General features: G+C 39.0%; 2 protein-coding genes across 8 annotated transcripts; one reads left to right on the plus strand and one right to left on the minus strand.

The window, feature by feature from the left end:
• The first annotated feature begins 2,478 nt into the window (after window positions 1–2,478).
• myod1 (myogenic differentiation 1) lies at window positions 2,479–5,811 on the plus strand. The gene is made up of 3 exons (XM_010745476.3): window positions 2,479–3,238; window positions 4,208–4,289; window positions 4,813–5,811. The coding sequence occupies exons 1-3, from the start codon at window positions 2,645–2,647 to the stop codon at window positions 5,031–5,033; spliced, it is 897 nt and encodes a 298-aa protein (XP_010743778.1). The 5' UTR covers window positions 2,479–2,644; the 3' UTR covers window positions 5,034–5,811.
• A 2,495-nt stretch (window positions 5,812–8,306) lies between these two features.
• On the minus strand, window positions 8,307–20,026 carry tnnt3a (troponin T type 3a (skeletal, fast)). Of its 7 annotated transcripts, none has more exons than XM_027272915.1 (15): window positions 19,925–20,026; window positions 17,919–17,961; window positions 17,671–17,684; window positions 17,069–17,077; window positions 16,395–16,565; window positions 14,770–14,787; window positions 13,893–13,911; window positions 13,710–13,755; window positions 13,499–13,615; window positions 13,286–13,363; window positions 12,735–12,848; window positions 12,450–12,562; window positions 12,153–12,243; window positions 10,338–10,378; window positions 8,307–8,689 (listed from the first exon to the last, which is right to left on the minus strand). In XM_027272915.1, exons 2-15 carry the CDS (start codon window positions 17,936–17,938, stop codon window positions 8,653–8,655), a joined length of 888 nt encoding a protein of 295 aa, XP_027128716.1. In that variant the 5' UTR covers window positions 17,939–17,961; window positions 19,925–20,026; the 3' UTR covers window positions 8,307–8,652. The 7 variants fall into 7 exon arrangements, with proteins under 7 accessions (XP_027128716.1, XP_027128715.1, XP_027128717.1 ...); XM_027272914.1 differs by lacking the exon at window positions 10,338–10,378 and adding an exon at window positions 11,484–11,524; XM_027272916.1 differs by lacking the exons at window positions 10,338–10,378; window positions 17,069–17,077 and adding an exon at window positions 11,484–11,524.
• Between the last annotated feature and the right edge of the window lie 1,137 nt (window positions 20,027–21,163).

Genomic DNA, 21,163 nt, shown 5'->3' on the forward strand with positions numbered 1-21,163 from the left:
AACAAGCTAGTTTGTCCAGTTTGTTTTACCTGTTAGCACAGAGCTCAAATCTGGCAACCTTACAGGATTTAACGCTAGCACTAACAGTGATAACCAATGTTCATGTCTGTTTCATTTCTACACCTTTCAATAAACAAGGTGCAGCATAAATAAGAAAACTTTAACTTTACCCTGTCTTATGTATTAAAATGATATTTTAAAGAAACATTTAAACATGTTTTTCTACACAATGTATACATTTGAGGTATTCACTGTCTGTGTTCAGGACAACCAGACCTTTTTTGATTCTTGTGCCTAAAGACACATTTCAGGTGGTTAAAAAAGTGCTAATGGTCATAAATCAGTCCTGTACTGAAGTAGAGAAATGTTTCATTAATGTACATCTGCATCTTCTGCTCGTGAACGTCTGTTTTCCAAAATATAAATGTAATTATATTTTTATTATTTATTCACCATGTATTCAGGATTTCATCATATATTCTTGTTGTGTGACTTGGATTGGTTAGACAGAGCTCCGCTGTGAAGGAGAAGCTATGAGGTGTTTGTTTGATACTTACTGCTGAACAAAAGTTTGGGTTTTTTTTGTGCACTGTGTCATTAAGGTAGAAAAGGTCAGGTGATGATTTATAATATTTGTAAGCTGCAGATGGGATCTTTATCATTCAGAAAAGTCTGAAAGTTGTACAAAAACTCTGTTTCATCTTTTCAAAATAAAGTTTAAAATAAAAATAAAGTACTCTGTTTCATATCTGTTAAAAACATACAAAATACTGACTTTACTGACTCCATATGTGTAATTCATTAAAATTTTGACCTCTAGATAATGTTTTAAGTGTGTTCAACTCCTGTTCAGACATAAACTTTAATAGCAGCAAAAAACATTAACAGCTTGTATTTAGTTGTCAAGGGTTAGTTCCTGTATTAAAACACCTGCCAATCATTTTTGGAGTTATAGTGATAATCCTCTGAGTGGAGGGTTTGAATATTTTAAAAGCACCCACAGAGTACAGCTTCGAACCATCTGTCACATTTGACTGGCAGAGGTCGATGGGTAGTTAGCTCACATCCTGCGAGACTAAACTCAGGGCACCTAAACGGTGGTGTGCGGCGGACCTGTGTGCTGCAGTATCTGCTCTGCAGCGCCCTCCAGCTGCAGCCCATGGGTATTGCATCGCTTCTAAAAGCGCTGCATGTTTATTGGAAAATGAATAATCTGCATTTTAATGTTTCTGGATGGAGTGTGTGCAAAGATGACAGCTGGGAGGAGAGCTGCAGGCAGACAGGAGGTGGTGTAGGAGGGAGGAGGAGGTGGTGCTGAGTGAATCTTCGTCTATAAATAAACTCAGTGACATTTAATTTGATTACTGAGTTCACACTTTCATGCACTGTTTACACTCTTTAAAAATGCTGTTCAGCTCACATAAAACATGAGCGTATGTCTGGAGTCTTTTCTGCTAATTTTGGACGTGACACATCTCTTGATGAGTTTCACTTTCACAGAAACGGAACAAACTTTTAATTCATTAAAATGTTTCACTCATCAGATGTCATCTCCTCCTCATTTCCAACCTGAAGCAGCTTCAGCTCAAAACATTAATATTAAAAACCAGAGAGAGAGAGAGAGAGAGAGAGAGAGAGAGATGAGGTCAGAGGTCACAGCTGATGAATTAATATGACCAACTGAATGTGATATATTAATGTTGACCTAAATTTGATTCTCTTTAATATTATAGCTGCTGAAATGAGAACGAACAGGACTCAAACATATTCCTGCTTTCATTTAGAAATGTCTTATTTTATTTCACTTTTACATTGTATAAAATTAATGAAAATTTTCGTTTTTTTAGCTTTTAATTGAACCTTATTTTGAATTTATTGTTTTCCTTCCTTCCGTCAGTTTCCCTTTATATTCCCTTCCATGTATCCTCTCATCTCTTCGCTCTCTTTTGTACGCTTATTATTCATTCATCAGCCTTTTATTACATTTTTATAGGCTGGTTCTACCACTTCAAGCTGCAGGAATATTTCATTTAAACGCCATATTTAATTTTAGATAAAGAGCTTTAGATATTATATTATAATATTTGTAAGCTGCAGATGGGATCTTTATCATTCAGAAAAGTCTGAAAGTTGTACAAAAACTCTGTTTCATCTTTTCAAAATAAAGTTTAAAATAAAAACAAAGTACTCAAAGTGTTTCATATCTAAAAAATTAAAAAAATAATCAGTCGACAAGTAGAATATGACAGAAAATGTGTAAAAAGTAAAACTTTTTATTTATTGTGTGCACATGTGTGTGTCTCCACTCTTTGCAGCAGTATATTATCCTGCTGTTACTGCTCTGTTAGGGGTAATTGTACACTAATTACCGTGAAGTTGTAAACCCCTCCTGCTGACCGCTGATTGGTCAGGCCTCAGTTGCCCTCACCAGTCTGACCCCGCCCCAGGCGGGTGTCCCAGGTATAAGAGGATCCAGGTCAACAGCTGAGAGGACAGAACCGTTTGTGACAGGACTCTACATTCCCCCAGAACACAGAAACTGACTCTGAGTTTCTTCTTTCCTGTAAAAAAAAGTTTTTTTGGCCTCAGCAGCTTCCGTCTCCTTCACTGGATTTTTCTTCTTTGGTGTGTTTGGGACTGAATCATGGAGCTGTCGGATATCTCTTTCCCCATCCCTGCCGCCGATGATTTCTATGACGACCCCTGCTTCAACACCAGTGACATGCACTTCTTCGAGGACCTGGACCCGCGGCTGGTCCATGTGGGCCTACTGAAGCCGGACGACTCCTCCTCTTCACCGTCACCCTCCCCTTCCTCCTCCTCCGCTTCCTCCTCCCCGTCATCCCTCCTGCACCTCCATCACCACGCCGAAGTGGAGGACGACGAGCATGTCCGTGCCCCCAGCGGGCACCATCAGGCGGGCCGCTGCCTCCTCTGGGCCTGCAAGGCCTGCAAGAGGAAGACCACCAACGCGGACCGGCGAAAGGCGGCCACGCTGCGGGAACGCCGGCGGCTTAGCAAAGTCAACGACGCCTTCGAGACCCTGAAGCGCTGCACGACGGCCAACCCCAACCAGAGGCTGCCCAAAGTGGAGATCCTGCGCAACGCCATCAGCTACATCGAGTCCCTGCAGGCGCTGCTGCGCGGCGGGCAGGACGACGGCTTCTACCCGGTCCTGGAGCACTACAGCGGGGATTCAGACGCCTCCAGCCCACGATCCAACTGCTCCGACGGCATGGTGAGTTCAAGGACTGACAGGTGTTAAACAGAGGGATGGGTGGAGGAGAGTCTGTCTGCGCGCTTTGATGTTCTCCAGTGCGTCTTTACGCACGGACACGTCTCAAGAGTTTTATTTAATTTGATCTATTCTCTAAAGTGTGTTGCTCTCAGTCTGTGATGACTGCGTTTTAAATTTGGGTTTAAACATTTTCGACGTGTCAGTTTAGTCTATTAAACCCGACTTTACCTTTTAAGATTCTTTCTTCTAGTCTTGGCTTAAACGGATTTTTTCCTCTTTATTTTTCCTCACCGGTTTTGTGTTTGAACCATTTGAAAAGTTACACACGAGCTGACGGCGCAGGCCTGCGCTGCACTTAAACCTGACTGTGTAATGATCTGTCACAGAAGAAAAAACAACAACTACTGAATAGATCAAATACAAAGTTTTTCCTCATTGAAGCGCCTCTTATCAGCGCTACATTCATTCAGTAGACTAAATCAGTTTATTTAGTAAAAATTAAAAAGTTCACATTCACTCAAATGGGGCCTGAACAAATAACGAGACAATTATTAAATTAAAATGTGTCGAGTTTTTTTCAACACGTTTTAACACGTTGTTGAGAAGCAGGGCGTGGATCGAAAACATATTTATTGTGCTGAAACAATTTCATTCTGTTCTGTAAGTATTGGATCTATTTTCTGTTGATTGGCAGTGATTCAAAAATATCAGAGAGAATGTCTTTAATTTTAAAAAACATATATCATCATTAATCATAATAATTCTACATTTTATAGAAAAGACCCCAGCAGTGTGTTTAAATTTATTTAAATATGACTCCGTTTTTTAGTTATTTATTTCTGCACTTGTCGGGTTTAAACTGAAATGTCATATGATCAAGGATCGTGTTGCCACATTCACCTTCAGGGTTTCTCACATTCATTATAAATGAAAGATGTTTGATCAAACTTGTTTGTTTTCTCTCTGCAGACGGATTTTAACGGGCCGACCTGTCAGTCAAACAGAAGAGGAAGTTACGACAGCAGCTCTTATTTCTCCGAGACTCCAAACGGTGAGACACCTGAAAGGACTTTTAATATTAACGATGTTGGCAGCTAACAGGCCAATTAGGCCACCAATTAAGATAAGAAATGACTTTATTCACGCCTCGCAGTGAAACAAAGACACTGCAGTGAAAGACAAATAAAGCAGGTAGTAAAAGCAGCAGGATGATGAGGCCAATAAAGCAATAAAATGTTTCTTCTGTCAGTTCTGAAGATGAATGGTGTTTTAAGTCACCTCACAGATGTGTGCTGTGGGACAAGTGAGAGATTTGACTGGAAATAATATTAGTAAAAATGCTCATCCAGTTTTTGGTACATTTTACTGAAATCTAATAATATAAACTTTAGATTTTTATTTACAGTTTAAAAAAAAAAAAGTTAATGTGAGAGTTAAGTCCTGTTTTATTCTTTATAAAGTTTCCATGATTATATTTGTCTCCATCTCAGCTGATACTTTTCAGGATAACTAAACATGAAAGTCAAATACTGATAATATTTCAGATAATAACTGCAATGTTTTGTCTCATGCAGGCGGTCTGAAGAATGACCGGAGCTCAGTGGTCTCCAGCCTGGACTGTCTGTCCAGTATCGTGGAGCGGATCTCCACCGACAACAGCAGCCTGCTGCCGGTCCCCGATGGTCCTGGGTCTCCCCCAACAGACCCAGCCAGTGAGGTAGCAGCACCAGGGCCCGTGCAGATTCCCTCCCCGACCGCCAGCCAGGACCCCAACCTGATCTATCAAGTCCTATAGACTTTCACACCTGGGACTTTACCATCCTGTCACACCGTCCAGTCATACAGCACAGATCCACACACTTAAGCTGAAAAGTATGGAAGCTCAGTTCTGCCAGAAAAATAATTCATCATGTTCAAGATGGCCCACTCATTCACATCTCAGAGTCTTCATCAATGGATGGAGTTTGATATTTTATATTAAATTTTATAGATTTTATAGTTACTGCACAGACGTCATGCACTGATGAAGACTGTGAGATGCAATTAAAAGCTCTGGAAATGTGCCAGAATGTGAGCCTTTTCTTTACAAGATACAGTGTCTCAATTACACAATGTTTCTTTGAGAATTTGACCTTTTGTTGCTCTCAAAGGAAAACTGAAATACAGTTCATTTATTTTTATGGCGTAAATGACCTTCCATACTTAACCCCCATTCTCGTTCCTGCTGTAAAAATCAGTGGAGTAAATTTTAGGTGTAGGTATACAACCACTTGAATGCTGGTAAATGTAGTTTTGCAACATTTTAAAAACAGGTTTACCGATGAATAGAGATCAGTTCTTGCTCTATTTTTATTTTGCTTTATGAAAAAATATTTTCAGGCTCAGCTGAGTCAGTCAGATGGAGTTTTCTTCCTCTCTGTGTATCGGTCTATTTGATGAAGGACGGAGGCCAAAAAAGAAAAAAAACAAAACAAAAATCCATTTACATTCCTCCACTTTTGTCCATCTGAAGTCCTAAAAGCCCCAGCTGTTTGATTCCCTCAGGAAAAAAAGAAGAAGAAGATTTTATAAAGATGCCATACAAATACTAAGGTTAGAAAAACTGCAGTAATAAATAACAGAACCACAGACACAAACACAACTGTGGGAGTATTATTGTGACCGTCATGTCCAAGTCAAACTAAAAAAAACAATGATTTCATTTGTCGTTTTCATTCACTGCAGCGGAGGACCATTTTTCTGTTTCTGTACATATTATGTAAATAAGAGCCGATTTGTTCCAACTGAAAGTATTAATTATGTATTTAATGTTTCTGTCTGTATGTGCTTTTGTTTGTTGTGAAAATGTTAAACTTTATATTTATACAAACTGAGTGACAGTCTAATGACAAATAAATGAACTTGCTTATTTATACAAAAACAATGTGACTCTGCTTTTTAATTCTTTATTTTTTATATATAATATATATATTATCATATTGCTATTTAGGCCTCAGGATAATTGAACATATTATTATTAAGGGTAATGAAAATGCATTTTGTGGGAAAAGCTACAAGAAAACATTTAATATTTTACACAAGAAAACACAACAGAACATCGCTATCATCATCATTATTATTTTTATTATTATTTTTATTATTAAACTGCAGCTACAAATTTGTTAAAACTCAAATGCTGATCATGAATTTCTTTTATGCAACCAATTTTTTGAATATTGTTCATTGACAATTTTGTTTATATGTTTAATTTTGTTTACATTTTTTAATTTAATGTATTTTTTGATAGTATATGTTGCTTTTAAAGACCTTACCTTTAAATAACTTCACAAATTAGTTTATCTGAGTTTTGTGTCACCAAGAAAATAACTCTAAAATTAATTATTATGTTATTAATTTAAACTGAGGTAAAGTAACTGAAGAGGTAAACATTATTATGAACACAGAGCTTGTATAAAATAAAGTTATCTTTTAGATATTTTGTTTGTAAAACTTCATTAAAAAAGAAGCTGCTGAATAAAAAAATCACAAAGTCACACCTGTTGGTGTACATTTGACTCAAAGAGCAGCAGCGCCATCAGGGGACTGCACTGCAGAACTGCACTTCATTCTTCTAAAATTTAACTTTGAACTCTGTTTGTGGTAGATCCAAAACAATACATTTATTTTTTTATTAATTATCTATTAAAGTGACCCAATGACTATAACAGTAAGTGTGAAAACAGAACAGAAATATATTTCCAACCTTTTTTTTCCTTTAAATTAATTTGAGCTTTACAACATTTCATTGGATCCTTTTCTTCTGAATGGTTTCATTCAATGGATTCCAATATATAGATCCAGTATATTTCATATTTGTTTTCCCTGTGGCCTTATCCGGTCACATTTATTTAACTTCATATCTTAATTATTTAAACTTAAATACTAAAAATAACAATTTCATTAAGTTTTACTCACATAAATGATTTAATGCTTTTTCTTACAACCCTCAAAATCAAGAAGGCCTTACAACCTGCCACACGCTTTGGCGACCTCTAGTGGAGGTAATGACCCCCAGGTTGGGAACCAATGGTTAAAAAAGACCAACTGTAGCCTCCAACCTTTTCTGAACGTATTCACCTCCCGATCTTCTCTAGATGTTGTTCATTTGGATTTTCTTTAAGTTTAGAGTTTGTGCTACATTTGTATGTAAACTTGTGACAGGAAGCTCATATGCACAATACCAGGGCCCTGAAACCAGCCGGAGTTCAGCCATCATTCATTTTGTTATTCAAGCCTGTGCTTTTCCTCTTATGATGGGGAAAAGTGGTGAAACACTTACTAAGAAGTCAAGCATGTAGACCTGTACCTACATAATCAAAGAGAGAATAAAGCCTCTGAAAATACATTGAACAAATACTAATGATGACGTCTGACACATTAATCAGGAGCTGATAGTTTAATTGAGTTACATGCTTCCAGAAATGTATTTTTCCTAAACACTTAGCAGCAATCAAGATCACACCTTGAACTTATCCCACAGCATTTACTTAAGCACACCGTATCATTTACTTCCTCTCTGATTTGATTTTCACATTCCATCCAGACAAACCCCATTTTCTAATTTTTCCTAAAGAAGAGATGGTTCCTGCACTTGGAGTCTTGGAGACTACGTCCTGGTTCCTTCCGATCTTCCCACCACCAGGACACACCAGTCCATTTCCAACCATCTCGATCCTTTGGTCCACAGCCCTGATTTTTCCACTCATCTATTCATCCTTTATCCATCGTCTTGGTTCACCTTCACCCATAATGTGCACCACACCTTAATCTGTGTCCAAAATGGCATTGTACAAAACTGTACATACTTTCTGTGTGCATATAATGGTCTTTAAATGTAGCTAGATATATTATACTCCTTTGATGCCTTGAATAATCTAAAACTAGACCTTGCTGTTTGCATTTGGATAACAATAAATCCATGTAGACCTTGGTCACTGGTGAAAATGCAGAGTCTCCTGCTGACTACGTCATTAAAAGGTCAATTCAACTCTGCAGTTAGAAAACAGTGTTGAAGAAATGACTTTAAAAATTGCACAACTAAAAATACTGAACTTTATTGACTTCTGAATAACAGCAGATCTACAGACATGGCTTGAGAGAGTCATACTTTATTTACAAAAATACTGAGAACCAAACAGTGGAGGGCGAGGAAGCGTGACGGCGAACAAGTTTTTAGAAGTTTTTTATTCCTAATGAACAGCAGCTAAAGGCTCCTGGTTGCATGTATCAGGACACAAGTTGATAACCGCAAAGTAAACCTCAGCATTACTGGCTTCTTCTGAGCTATGACCTTCGCCACAATGTGCGTTGCTTCATGAGGCGCGTGTCCGAGACGATCGCAGTTTGGTTTCTGAGCAATGGCGTGGTTAACCCATCTACTTTCTGCGGCGAGCGGCGGCTCCCTTCTTGCTGCTGTAATACGAAAAACAAAAAAGATGGAAACATGTTAGAACTCTTTGAAAAATATTTTTTGTTGGCTGCGCACTTTCAAATTTACACTTCAGTGTTCTTATGAACACACTATCTGGCTATCTGGGTTTGGTGGTATGGTGGCATGTCTGCTAGCACTGCATGTAAAATTCCTTTAGAAAATATAAGAAACACTAAATATATCCATGAGAGATGTGCACTTTTAGCAAAGACCTTTGCAGACAAATTGCTATTTAACACAGAACGTATTAACTATTGTAGTAGTAACTATGGACTGATTGTTAGTATTAAAAATGTGTTTCATTTACTGGAACAGAATGTAGCTGCTGTAACTAAAGCTGCTCATCATCAACAACCTCAACTCTGTCCTAATATAAGTTCTGGTTTACAGTCATTACATTGGTCTACATGCATAACGGCAAAGATGCAAAGTTTCCAGCCAACATTACATAAGATGTCTGTTGATATGTTGAAGTTCCTGTTCAGACAGAAATCACTCACAAACTCATGCAGAACTTACCTGCACACAGTGAATCATTACCGAGCCCAGCCAGTAAACTAACGTGAATACCTTCACAGTTTCTGGTGAATTGCATCTCACACACAATGTAACAAGTAAACAGGTCAGTATGAAGAGAAGGACCCCGACCTTCAGACTGAAAAAGGATGTGCTATTTTACATCATAACTGTAGTTTTAAACATTGTATAATCACTGTATATTTGCTGAAGACAGCTCTGTTTGGCTGCTGTCATCCATCCGTCTTCAGAGAACACCAGGGAACCTTCTTTACATACTGACAACCAGTATGTTTACATTAATAACGAATGTAATATCTGGTGTTATAACAGGAACATGAGATAAATAACACACAAAATGTTTGAGACATGAGAGAAACAACACAAAAAACGGTTAAATACAGAGAAGACCAGAGGTCATGTAGTAGGATAAAAAACAATATCACCGATTGCTAAACCAAGCTAACAAATTCATTCATTTCTTTCCCCTTACAGCTAAAAACTTGATTTAGCAACTCATTTGTGTGGAAGTCTGCATTTTTCCTTTCGTATAAACATGGCAGTGTCTCCGTAAAGTAACGAAAACAGCAGTTTGCTTTTTTTGAGCAAATATAGTACAAAACTGCTGCTGTCGTATATTTTTGGACAAACACCTGACATGTTCACAACACGTACGAGCTGTGAGGTGGAAAAAGGGACTTTTTAACTTGTTGACTTCCAGTTTCAGTTTTCCAGTCCTGGATTTGGGTCTGAACGCGCACTAGTGATGTTAGTGAGGATTCACTGTGTTTATGGCTTTTTTGTCTCAACAAATTGACACAAAAAATGGACAAAAGTATATAAGAAAGTCCTCAAACCGAAATTTAGAATTTATACATTTAAAAGTTGAGATTTGGACTGCTAATTTTGAACGTACACTGCCTTGCCAATATTCAACTTATATTTAAGGACTAACGTTGAACTTGTTTGTCGTCTTTCGAGATAAATCAAATGTTTTCTGCCATAAACTGACATAAACTGTTCTGAATGGTCCGACAGTTATGTCTGGCTAAGGGAAGGGTTCACACAGACAACATTTGGAGTGTCAGTGAACGCAGCATTGACAGTACTTACTGCTTCTGCAACTCATCAATGCGGTTCCTGTACGTGAGCACCTGAAAAACGACACAGCAGCAGCTTTAACACACACAGAACACGTTTACCTCCAGGGAGAAGGACATCCCTCTGCAATCCTGAACAGGCTCCATGGGCCATGGGCTGTGGGATGAGGTACCATGGGAAACCAAGACTGGGTCATGTATATGTTTAGTGTTTCTTCTATATTAACTTTTATTTAATTTGTGTGTCCGGAAAGAGATTATCTATGTGACATTCTGCCTTAAATTCTATGATTTTCTCTGTTAATCCACAGAAGAAGAAACCCTTCTTGATGATTGTTGTGTTAAAATACCCGTTATGGTTTCCCAAAAAGAATCATGAACAGTTTTGAGAGATTTGGCTCTGAAAGCTCAACAGACTCCAACTTACCTGTTCGAGCACTCGCTCACAAACCTGACCAAAGCCCTGTGATGCTACAACTGACATCCAGACCAGGACAGGACGCCAGCACCACCTTTACATTCACTTTAAATAATTTGTCTGCTGTAACTGAAGTTTGATTCCAAAAATGACATTAGCATAAAACCAGGAGAGGATGGATGGTAACTTAACTGTCTAATTTTAAATGTAATTTAAATGTAATTGTGAGTGCCTCTTCTTTGTTGTGTCATCATTACAAAACATATTTCATAGTAGTAATTATGGCAAATCTCATTATAGCAGGAACCTTTTGTTTACAGGGAGTAAAAGAATTTTCTGCAAAAGAAAATGTATCTCTAACTTGTCTGTAACTGTGTGTTTTGTCTCTTTTTTGGCAAACAGGATGGAAATGATTCAATAGATGCTGGATAATTTACATGATGTTATTATATATTATTAACATAATATCAGTATTTCGTTTTTTAAATATCACAGATATTATTAATACTGTCAATATAGCACGACATCGCTATCAGTGCAGAACAGATGCTGCTGTAGCAGATGATGTTACTTTTGGAAACAAAGGCTTCAGTTCTGTTCTTCAGCTATTGTTTGTTTTTTGGTTTTATCCTCTGTCTCGGTCAGCGGGGGGCGCTCCAGTTCTCTGGACCTTCCTTCATGCTAACATGCAGCTAGCCTCAGGCCAGCAGGCAAAGCTACACCCTGCTCAGCTCTACTTACAATTTACTGAGCTCCTCAACTCTCTTACGCAGGGTTGTAACCTGGAGGGGGAATCAAAGATCAAGGGTTCAAATCTGGAGAAACACTCGGATGGACGGTCACCCTGGGATACCAGCATCATCATTATCATCATCAACAACAACAATTGGAGTGAGAAAAGTGTGAATTTATAGTTTTTAGTTCGGGTTTTACTATAATGTTAAGGGAAGTTACAAATTATAACCAGAAATTTAAAGTCAACTCTTTAAGGGAAGTTACAAATTATAACCAGAAATTTAAAGTCAACTCTGTGTAAATGACAGTTTTTAATACCTGGTGGCCGAAATGGATCTGATTTATGTGATGACCTTTTGCTTAAATAAAAAAACAACAAGTATATGGAAGAATTTGAAAATCACAACATCCACTCAACTCAAAACTTGCAGGATAAACTCCTTGATAATCTACTGTTTTTGTGTCATAACAAGACATCTCTCCAAATATCTCATGATTCAACCTCAAATCTTTTTTTTCTTAAACAATAAAACAATCTATCTGACATCAGAGATCCTTCTCCTTATCAAATGCTCCATTGTGGGATTTTTATGTAAGATTGAGAAGCTCTGGCAAGAATAACAAACAGTAAACACAGTGAATATTAATATTGCCAATCATCATAGCAGCTCTCACCTCATACTTCTGCCTCTTCAGTCTCTCCATGTGGTCGAACTTCTCAGATTCCAGTTGACGCATCCAGTCATGCAGCTCATTGATCTTATCCCTGCAGGAAACACGCAAACATAAGTTAAAAAACAAGAATCCATTCAGACACAACGACTGACGTTTTTTAGAGCAGTTATAATATTTTATCAGGTTGATGTGAGTTTTGTTTTTGTGTTTTTGGTGACCTTCTTTCACCCGGACAAGAGAAAGCATGTAAATACTGAGAAATGTTTCTGTGTGTGAGAGCCAAGTGTTGAGTCGTACTTCAGCTTGTCCTCGTTCAGATGGTCGATGTTCAGCTGCTTGCGTCTGGCGGCAAGGATCTTCTTCTTCTTCTCTCTCTCAGTCTCCTTCTTTCCTCCTCTCTTCTGGTCAGCCTGTTCAGTTTGTAAAGACGCAGGTTAACAGCCATCCAGCAGCATCTCATCTTTCACTTTTTACTGTACCAAAGTACAATTTTGATATACTTGTACTTGATTATTTCCTTTTAATACTATGTTCTATCTATCCAGATAACACTGTAGTCAGACAGTATCAGTGTGTACTGACTCTCTGCAGGTGGCTGCTGTAGTTGGAGCCCATGCTAGACAGAGCAGACTTCTTCTTGGCGTCTTCATCTGCCTTCTTCTTGGCGTCAGTTTCTTCCTTGAGCCGCCTCTCCTCCTGGTTTACGCAAACAAAAGAGACCTCTGAGTTAGATCCACCAATTCATTCACTAGTGCTCAATGTAACACAGAAAAAAAGAGTAGCATTATTAAGGACAGATCAGTTGTTTATAATGTCAGCTGAGGTTGAACTTTAGATGTGCTAATGCAGACGCAAACCTGTACGTTTTGTACATTGTACATTTATGATTACAGACTCTCTCTCGTCCCCCGTTCACTTGTATTTTTGGTGTAATTAATTGGCTAAAAAACAGATGAAATACACATAATATTTAAAGATGAATTTGATATATAGCGTTTAAAGGTTTTCTACACACTTGTCTGCACAAACACATCAAAACTTGGACATCAAGGCTCTTTTCCTTACCTCCAGAGGGAGTGAGAAATCAAAATATCAGGTTTAAGAGTCATATGAGTAAAGATAAAACTACGAACCTCACGTCTAGCCTGGCGCTCCTTATCTTTCTCAGCGCGGACCCTCTGCTGCTCGGCCCTCTCAGCACGACGCTTCTCCTGCAGGACAACAGCAAACGCAGACACATTTGAGCTCACCACAGACACCAGATGACACCACTCTCTTGTCAGATAACTCAGCTTAGCATAAGACCTGAAATGGAGGGAAAACTGCCTTAATGTGTGAAAACTTACAATTCTTTCCTTGAGCGCAATCAGCTCTTCCTCCTCCTTCTTTCTGTGCTCAAAGTGAGCATCGATCAGGGCCTGCAGCTCGACCAGATCCTTGTTCTGACGTTTCTTTTGGATGTCCTGCAGGGCAGAAGTGTGGACGACAATGGTCAGCCGAACAGAAACACTCAACATGAGTACAAAACCTTCAAACCATCACGTCAGGTCTGCTTACATCAAAGTCCACTTTCTCACCATCAGGGATCTTGGGGGCACTGGGCCTGAAGGAGAGAGTGTTTTGGTCTTGAGTGCACCGGTGCTGATTGTAATGTTATTTTTCTATGTTTTCTTTTTTTGGCTCAGACTAAAACGTCTACAGAAATAATTTCAAGTCTGTTTACATGAGAAGGAAACTTACTTGAACTTTGGCTTCTCCTCTGCAGGTTAGGAAATGAAGAGGGGACAAGTACATGTCATCGGGTTAGAAACGAAGCAGATTATTTCATCTCTCTCAGGCATTACAATGCTACGGTTTTGACTCTATATGACACATTAGATTAGGATTAAAAATGTGGCCTTGTTTAGAAGTAAAGGTTAGGACAACAGATAAATACTGGAAAAATAAAACTTCACATCGTAAAAAAACTGAACCAAACAGTTTTCAACAGAGATCATGAAGTTTTGAGAACCATCTTTCTGTGAGTGCAGTTACAATAAATCAAAATTATTGTATTGTTATTAAAACCTTGCTGTATTTCTGTTTTGTTTGTCATTTTGTATGTGCTGGACCTGAAATGTGTGCCATGGTTTTTTTGTTTTCTTTTTTGGCTTGACCCCAAAATTATTTTTACACAAGCAAGACAAAGTCATTTCCCCCATTTCTTTCTCTTTCTTCAAACCCAGATTCTGGCGGCTCCATGCCATGCAGGTGACGAGTGACATAGCAAGAGAGTAACAGTGGGGTCGCTGCGCAGTGAAGCACGTGTTAGCATCTCATATTCTTTCACCCTTCTTCTCCAGCAGTTTAAAAAAAAAAAGAAAAGAAAAATCGAAACTTATTCAATAAATAATTTAAATTGTGGGTTGTTTTTTTGTTTGTTTTTTCACAATTTGATTTTAAGTCTCTCAGTGTCAATTGAGCAGCTCCTGGATTTTGAAAGACAGACGAAATTTGGACAGACATCTTGTGAATAGCAGGCGTTCCCCCGAGTACAGACGTCAGACCTGGACACTGTGGTCCTTCCAAAACCAGAATGACAGATTTCAGATTTGCAGAAGTTTTTAAATCAACATACCTTCCTCTTCAATGGCCTCTGCATGCAGCAAGCATCCAAAACAAAAGCAGAACAGACAAGAGCATTAGCAAGCCCAACTGAGAGCAGCAAACCTTACAAACCAGTCAGCTAAACACAGTGAAACTATGTCAGGCAGTCTATCTGCTGCAGCTTCAGCATCTCTAGTAACTCATAGATGGAGGAATTTTTAAGACTCATAGAGGAATTTTTAATTACTGTAAATTCTCAAATAGTAGCGGAGTATCAAATAAAGGCTCTGATAAATTCAGAATAAATTCTAAATCTTTACAGTAAGTCATTGTAGACGTTTTAAAAGAAATGCCTGTCCATAATATAAGCCAGTTTCAAATAAAGGTAAATAAAGGCCAATATTTGAGAATTGACAAAATGTAACCCATGTAACATTTAACCCTGCATTCAAATGCCAGTGGGCAGAAACTTCCAACTGGAAGTTGGAAAGTTAGATAATTACAGTTTATTTAGTGAGAGATGTCAAGCTTTACCTAGCACCTGAATGCAACACCGACTTGGAGGACTTTCCCACCAGCATGTTAGCAAAGTACAAGATGGGACATTGATATCCATTAGGCATTCTTTTGATTAAATGGTCATCTTTATTTTCATGCTTAGTAGTAAATGTTATTTCTTTTGAAGAAGCAGCTCAATACATACTATCTATGTAATCTGATGTTTCATCAGATATCAAAATAATCAAAAAGCAACCATATACTGTAAGTAGTACTACTACAACTACTCAGAGTACATGTGGTTCAGTCGTAAAAAGGAGGGTTAGACTGATAAAAGAAGCCAATATTTATCTTTGTTTGCTGTAGATAAATGTGTCCAGGACAACATGCTAACATTTTAGCATACAGTATGAAAGACTAAGCTGCTAATTAAGTAGCACTTGTTTTATTTACTGTAGCTTTTAAATTTTATAATGTGCTGATTGTTTTCTTCTTGTTTTCTTGACACTATTTACAAAATAGGTAACTAAAGTTTTGGCAAGTTAGATTTTTTTTTGTTTAAGTGAATCTACAATTCCCAGAATTAATTTATATAAACTTTAGATTACTAAAAGGATCTATACTATAGTATACTAATAGTCTCTGACATACCTACTGTACTGCATGCTAACATGTTAGCGCAAACACTGGACAGATGTATCTACCTGTTCGAGATAAATCATTTGTTTATCTTACAATCTTGAAAGAACCTCCCTTGTTTAAGATGTTTTTCAGAAATAATTTGTCATAAATTAATAAAGGAATGAAGGACTTTCTATCAGAAAATGTGGGCAGGACTTTGGCTCTTTGTATCAGCCTAAAATGAGCTTCAGTGCAAAAATATCAGCCTTCAGTTATTAGTCATAGAGTGACTGTAAAATGCTTTGGTTAAGATCAACATATCAACATATGTTTATCTAAAAGATAGAGACATCCCAACTTGCGCCCATTGAGTGCTGCATATCTTTGACTTTGTCCAGAGGTGAAAGGAAGGTAGCGTTAGCATTACCAAACATATGTGCAGATCAGGATTAGTGGGGTCTGTCTGGCTGGCTATAGCCCACCTGTTGCCTGGGAAAGGATGATAGAATACCCCCTTCCCCCATCCATGCCACATACCTTCAGCCTCAGCCTCAGGCTCAGGCTCTGGTTCTGGTTCTGGCTCTGGTTCTACCACTGGTTCTGGTTCTGGCTCTGGCTCTGGTTCTGGTTCTGGTTCTGGCTCTGCCTCTGGCTCAGGGGCCGCCTCTGGGGCCACCTCTACTTCCTCTACTACCTCCTCTTCTACAGCTACACAACATGCAGCGAGTCACCAGGGGAGAGGAAGGGCGGTGAGAGGGTTAATGGAAGCAGGATAAATGGAAGAGGGGAAGAGGTCGGGGTGAGTACATGAAGGGGAAGATGTGAGATATGAGGAGGTTCATGACGTGGCAGTTTGGGGGAACTGCCACCGGATGGTGCTAAAGCAGGTGAGACAGCAAGCAGTTAAAAGAGGGAAAAGTTCAAGGTCATTGATGGTCAGTCATTGATGGATGAAATGTAAATGATTCGTGGAAATACCTGCGCTGCAACTCGAGTTGGAAGACAAAATGAGACATATTCTGTCCTGACACAATCTGCTTTTGTAACCTGTCTTTTCATAAAATATCTCATAATATAAGATAATGTTAGTGTTAACCAGCATGCCACGAAACATACATGTGGAAATAAGAACACACGTTTTCATAAGTGACTGACAAATTAGTATCAATGACACGAGATTTATGATCTAGAGCCTGCAGGCTGCATCTTACCATCGTATTCTTCATGTCCATCCGAGAAAGAAAGGAGCAGAAGAACAATATCAAAAGATCCCGTTTGTACCCATTTTTGACAGAATACAAAATGTGGGTACACTGGGGATCCAAGCTAGGCATACACAACAGTCCTCCTGGACTTCATGAGTGTCCATTTCATTTATCTGAAAGGGTGCTGAGTTTAGGAGGACTGTTCAGTTGCAGGTGATCATGCAGAGCTACAGGACGTGTTGCCAACAGGCCAGTGCAGGCTTGTGTAATTTGGATTTTAGGAAATTTAAATTGTGTATTTCACACAGCATAATTTACAATGTCCTGATAGCAACATCGATGCCTGCAGCCATGCTACAGCGAGAGGGTAATATATGTGCAGATATGCTTTGATAAAAGGGAGCATCATTGCACAACTTGAATCTGGAGGAGTCAAGCCAAACCTGCAAACGTACGAATTTGACCAGAGCAAATAACTCTCTAAAGAGGATGGAAAATCAGTTAGGCAAGATTCAGAAATAATACTGGGATGGATTTAGCATGGAACTCCCAACTATACCTAGACCTCATTTTTGGGGATTTTATTTTAGGAAAATGATGCTGCTTACCCTCGACCTGATCACTGCAAGACAGAAAGGAAAGAAATTAGGGTTAATCACTGAAATATATAGTAAAACATACAGTAGTCTGACAAAATAATCATAACTCATGGTCTGCTTAGTAGCTTCTTCTTTCAAGAGATCAACACAGAGATGCCATTGAAATCTCTCAGACCAACAAAATGCTAACTACTCACTCACTCAAACTACTCACTGCAAAGTTTTTGATTTGTGAGTGAAAGTGTGAATGGACTTACACTTCCTCTGTGTCAGACATGGTGAGTGTGGACTTGTGGCAACCTGGAGGCAAGAGAGAAGAGAAGAACTTACAGTCAGTCTGCGAGGAGCCACTGAGTGGCCTTCTGTATTTATAGCCCAGGATTAAGTTGCAGATGTCTTAAATATCTGCTGCTGACCCCCCCTCACCCCCTTAGCAAAACTCCACCTGCTTGCCTACACATATTTGACCATCACCCCCAAAGAACAAAATAATCTTTGATGTAGATTAATTTAAAAATGTTCACTTCCTTATTATTTGAAATGTTGTACAGGATCTGGATTTGAAACATTCCTCAAAATTTGCCAGATCACAGCATCCTTGGTTTATAATTAGCGCTCAGTTTTGGACTGAAATTTGAGCCTCAGTCCTGAATCTGCTTCTCTGATGTTAAGTGAGAAGGGAGCCAAACATAGATTTATGCTAGTGGTATGTGTTCAGCCGCAGAGAGAGGAGATTAATGTTGCAGTTGGAAGGAGACAAAAAAGAATCTACTGAGGGTAAAGGTCAGCCTTTTGCCCTCTCTCATCACTTTGTATCCATTTGGCATCCAAAGCGTTAAAGGCTTTTTATCTTTAGAAACACAGCTTCACCTCTTAACAGCTTCTAGCTAATTCTGTCACATCTTAAATCAAACGCAGGAAACAGTTCAGTTGTAATTCAGCTGTAAAATCCCAAACTGGATGCAGTATCTGATCAAATCCTCCATTGATAAACACACATGACCTGAAGTTATTCATAATTTAATCTATGAGTGATTAGACGTCAGATTAGTTGCCCATTAGCCTCATTAGCGTGAGGCCACCATGGAGGCATCCCGACATCACAACTATTTCCATCAGACAGCTGCACAGGTCCCAGATCCGGTTTCAGTGGGCCCAGTGTTGAAGATTGGGTTCCTTTCCCTGGACCGCCACCCCTAATTTCACCTTCAACTCCTTATCTGGCTGTCTCAGTCTCACATGGTTCCTTCAATCATCCTCTTGAGGCTCCCTGCTGACTGAAGCCAATTTGCCCAGGAATTAAAATAAACCCTGAAAGGGAGCCGTGAAGGTTAGAGGTCTAACGCCTGGCTTCCTTCTGTTTGTTCTTTGAGTCTCATAAATTCCCAACGAATTTGTTTTTAAAGTGTTTACACCAATATGTATTATTGGTAGTCAGGAAAAACACTCCACATTTAGATGATTGCTTTTCATCCAGTCTGGAGGTTCTTGGCTCCTGTTCAAGATGTTAAAGTGTTTATCCTCGAGATATGTGCACTTTAATGTGCAGACATGCCACGCCCATTTACAGCTTCGCTAATGGACAACAAAAATTCATAACAGATACGCCAAGAAAACCTGCAATCCAAAAAGAAAGGTTACAGCAATGTCCCTGACTTAAAATATCAATAATAACAACATGATTAATCTCGACTGATCTTGTGATATTACATAACTCTAGCATAATCTTCTATCTCCTGAAGATGAAAGCTGCTTCAAAGACTTTGAGCCATCTGTAAATCCCTCAGGTATGAACCTCAGCTGGGACACTGGACTCTGACCAAACCAGCTTAGAAACAACAACAAAGATAACACCAGCCGTCCTACAAGAACCTCAGACCTTCATATTTTAACCTCAGATGGAGGTACATAAAATGACCAAATTTCTCAGCTCACAGATACAACACAAGAAAACCACTATGCATCAGCTTCTCAGTCACACAGCTGCACTCAAACACCAACACTAACTAGATTTCATTGCCACTGAGCTCAAACACTAAAGCGTCACATTCTCTGGGCTTCAAGTGATGGCATGTTTCCTCTATTTTATTTGACCACAACTGTTCCTGCCTCACCCCTGACCTCAGAAGCTCCCTCTACTAGTCGTGGCAGTGATTTTAACACATGTGGACTCAGCTGTCCTCAGTTTGGGTGATGATTGGAGACATTGCACTTGAGCTTCCTCTCTAACACTCACACTCCCACTCTCTCCCCTCTTTCTTACCTCAGAAAAGCTGAAAGAAGCGAGATCCCTGCTGGCCGAGACAGGCTGTAAGGTTCTGCAAACTTACCGCGCTGATTATGTCCTTCTGTTATAGTGACACACGATCCGTTCGGCCTCCCTATTGGCCGAGGAGTCAGCCTGTAGGCGAGGTTGGATCTACGGTGGGGCAGGGTCCATGACTTCAGTCCCCCCCCTCCCAGTGCTGGCACTCAATAAGGAGATGCAAGGGTTGAGTGCTAAGGAGGGAGGCTCAAGTTTGGAGAAGGAGGCAGCAAAGACGCCCCTAGGTTGCTATTCTGGGGCAGCTGCATTAGGCAAGCAAATTTCATCTGAGAGTGAGCAGAGAGTTGGACGTCAGGAAAGTGAGCCAGGTGTTCCTGAGTCTTTTACAGAAGTCTGGGACGCATAATGTACAGTGTGGTCACAGGAGCACAGAAACCTCAATAATATGCCTGTCTAAGCTGTTAATCCTCCAAGTTGATCCATCCATCCATGAGTCAACCAGAAGGGCAATAGTAATATCCCTGAAAATCAGTAGACAGTTTTACTCCATGCAGGCCCTAAAAAAACAGAACACAGCAGTTGAGGTACGGCACAAACACCTCCTGCTATCAGACTATCAATATGAAATTCCTCATTTTAGACAAAATCAAAGAAAAAATATGTTCAAATAAGAAGAAATCAAACTGGTAGAAATGCAAACATTTGTTCTTTTTTTCTAGTAAATGATGAAGAATGAATGTGAGATGGGGTAAAAGATAAACCATAGCTGTCACATCCCAATTATTATTATTTTTAAATCAAATCACAACACTCACAACATTTTTATTACATTTACATATTACAACATGTTATTTCCACCCCTCATAGCCTGTGTGTCTTCTAGTCATGTAATATGTATTATATTATATTGTAATATGTATGTTTTCCCTTACTGCCCTTTTAATTCTGAATTGAATATTTTGTAATAGTCGTTTTATGAATCAAGTTGGGTTGAGTTACATTCAATGAAACAAATGAATGATTGTGAGTGTTGGCCTGTATTTTAATAATCTTTTTGAAATCATACTATATACCTCATAAAAATCCTCCTCAGGATCGGTTTGATCTGTTACTAATGTCTTTCAGTTTTGCTGTAAGTCTAAACAAGTTGCAGCATGAATCACTGAGCAAACTTCCTCAGCTTGATTCATAAGCCGGACCTGTCAGTCTCGATCATCTCACAGATCCTGAATGATC

The sequence above is a fragment of the Larimichthys crocea genome, chromosome XXI (assembly GCF_000972845.2).
Source record: "Larimichthys crocea isolate SSNF chromosome XXI, L_crocea_2.0, whole genome shotgun sequence".
NCBI classification, from domain to species: domain Eukaryota; kingdom Metazoa; phylum Chordata; class Actinopteri; family Sciaenidae; genus Larimichthys; species Larimichthys crocea.